The 1916-nt window shown below is 41.7% G+C and overlaps 1 protein-coding gene across 1 annotated transcript; it reads right to left on the bottom strand.

The window, feature by feature from the left end:
- Window positions 1-408: 408 nt before the first annotated feature.
- Window positions 409-1529, bottom strand: LOC103522705 (coiled-coil domain-containing protein 1-like; the record flags this gene model as incomplete). Its single annotated transcript, XM_026832714.1, has 3 exons — window positions 409-528; window positions 686-863; window positions 894-1529. Coding segments are annotated over 3 exons (934 nt in total), but the record flags the coding sequence as incomplete, so codon positions are not given.
- Window positions 1530-1916: the final 387 nt, after the last annotated feature.

Here is a 1916-nt window from a genome sequence, read left to right as displayed (position 1 = left end):
TCCAGGTCGCGTATAAACCCTGATCAAATCCATACATCTTTATCTCTCGATATTCAATTCCATCTCTCTCTCTCTCTCAATCTTCAATTTCCCCCTCCTCCACTTCTCCTTCCTCCCCCTTCTTCTGAGGAGGGGGAGTAGAAGGCCCTTTCACTACCGTATGGGTCACACTCGAACGGGTACTTCGTGTCGTCCTAGGGGACACTGGGAGTGAAGAGGCTTTCCCCCTCTTCGAAATCCTCTCACTTCCCTTGGAGGTTTTCGAATCACCTTCAAGGGAGGTTTTTTCGGAACTATTTTTCCAAGAGGTTTTTCCACTTCCTTCAAAAGGCGCTCTTTCTCGAGAACTATTTTCAGAGGTTTTTTCACGGAAAGAACTTTCCAGGGAGGTTTTTTGAGAAGTATTTTCTAGAGAGGTTTCTCCAGTTTCTGGGTCTTGGGAGGTTTTTTCGGGACAAGCTTCCGAGGAGGTTTCTGGTTGATCTGTTGGTGAAGCTGTTGCTGTGCCAGGATTGGTCGATTGTGGATCTGGGAGGAATAGAATAGGCAAAGAAAATCAATAAGAATAGGAGAGAAAGAGATTTAAAGAAAGAAGAAATTGTTTGTTTTAGGGTTGAATGGTAGAGACTACCTTAGGCAATAATTTCACCCTTTGCTTCTAACTCTCGTCACGTATTTTGTGTACATTTACATCATCTCCATCTTCATTTACATCATCTCCATCTTCATTTACATCATCTCCATCTTCATTTACATCATCTCCATCTTCATTTGAGTGCTCTTCACTTTCTTTGTCATCTCCACTACCGTTATCCTTAGCTGACTCTGGTATCTTTTCATTTGAGCCATCATTAGTAGCTTCGGTGGGTTCTGTTAATCCATTAGTAGCTTTGGTGGGTTCATTTAATCCATCAGTAGCTTTAGCTGCTTCTTTTGCCTTCTTTGTAAGTTCTTTGGCTGGTTCTTTTACCTTTTCTATCGCTTCGGGCGGTTCTTTTGTCTTTTCCGTTTTAGATGGTTCCTTTAAGCCATCATCATCTTTGGCTAATTCTTTTGGCTTTTCTGCCTTGTCCGCTGTTTTAGTTGGTTCTTTTGTCTTTTCCATTACTTTGGCTATATCTTTTGTCTTTTCCATTGCTTTGGCTACATCTTTTGTCTTTTCCATTGCTTTGGCTACATCTTTTGTCTTTTCCATTGCTTTGGCTATATCTTTTGTCTTTTCCGTCGCTTTGGCTGGTTCTTTCGCCTTTTCAACTGCCTTATCTAGATCGTTTGAGTTTCCTTTCGCCGGCTTGTTTCCATCAGCTTTGACGTTTACTTCCGCCTCTTGGACGGATTTGTCGGCGTTTGGTTTGGACACGGCGGATTTTTTCGGTTTATCATTTGTAGGTTCTTTTGGTTTGAGGGTTGTCGTGTCTTTTTTGGCGGCAGTGTTATTTTTGGCGGCTGCCGTGTCTTGTTTGCCGGCTGAGGATGTTACGTTGTTTGCAGGTTTGTTCGAAGGGGCTGTGCCTGTTTTGTTCTCAGCGCTGAAAAGAGAAGAGAAATACATATTGAATTTAATCTCACCAGCCTGGTTAGCTTGGTAGCGCATCTACCTTATAAGCAGTAGTTGACAGGCTTGAAACTTTTTTGAAGAAAAAAAAAGAAATACATATTGAATTTAATCTCACCAGCCTGGTTAGCTTGGTAGCGCATCTACCTTATAAGCCGTAGTTGACAGGCTTGAAACTTAAAAAAAAAGAGGTTTGACAGAGGGATATACATATTGAATTTAATCTCACCAGCCTGGTTAGCTTGGTAGCGCATCTACCTTATAAGCAGTAGTTGACAGGCTAGTTTTTTTTTTTTTTTTAAGAGGTTTGACAGAGGGAACTGTAACTGCTATGGTCTTATCGTCCCGAAATCGAAGAGAG

The sequence above is a fragment of the Diaphorina citri genome, unplaced genomic scaffold (assembly GCF_000475195.1).
Source record: "Diaphorina citri unplaced genomic scaffold, Diaci psyllid genome assembly version 1.1 scaffold10483, whole genome shotgun sequence".
In the NCBI taxonomy this organism is placed as follows: domain Eukaryota; kingdom Metazoa; phylum Arthropoda; class Insecta; order Hemiptera; family Psyllidae; genus Diaphorina; species Diaphorina citri.
This window is presented reverse-complemented; position numbering and strand designations above follow the sequence as displayed.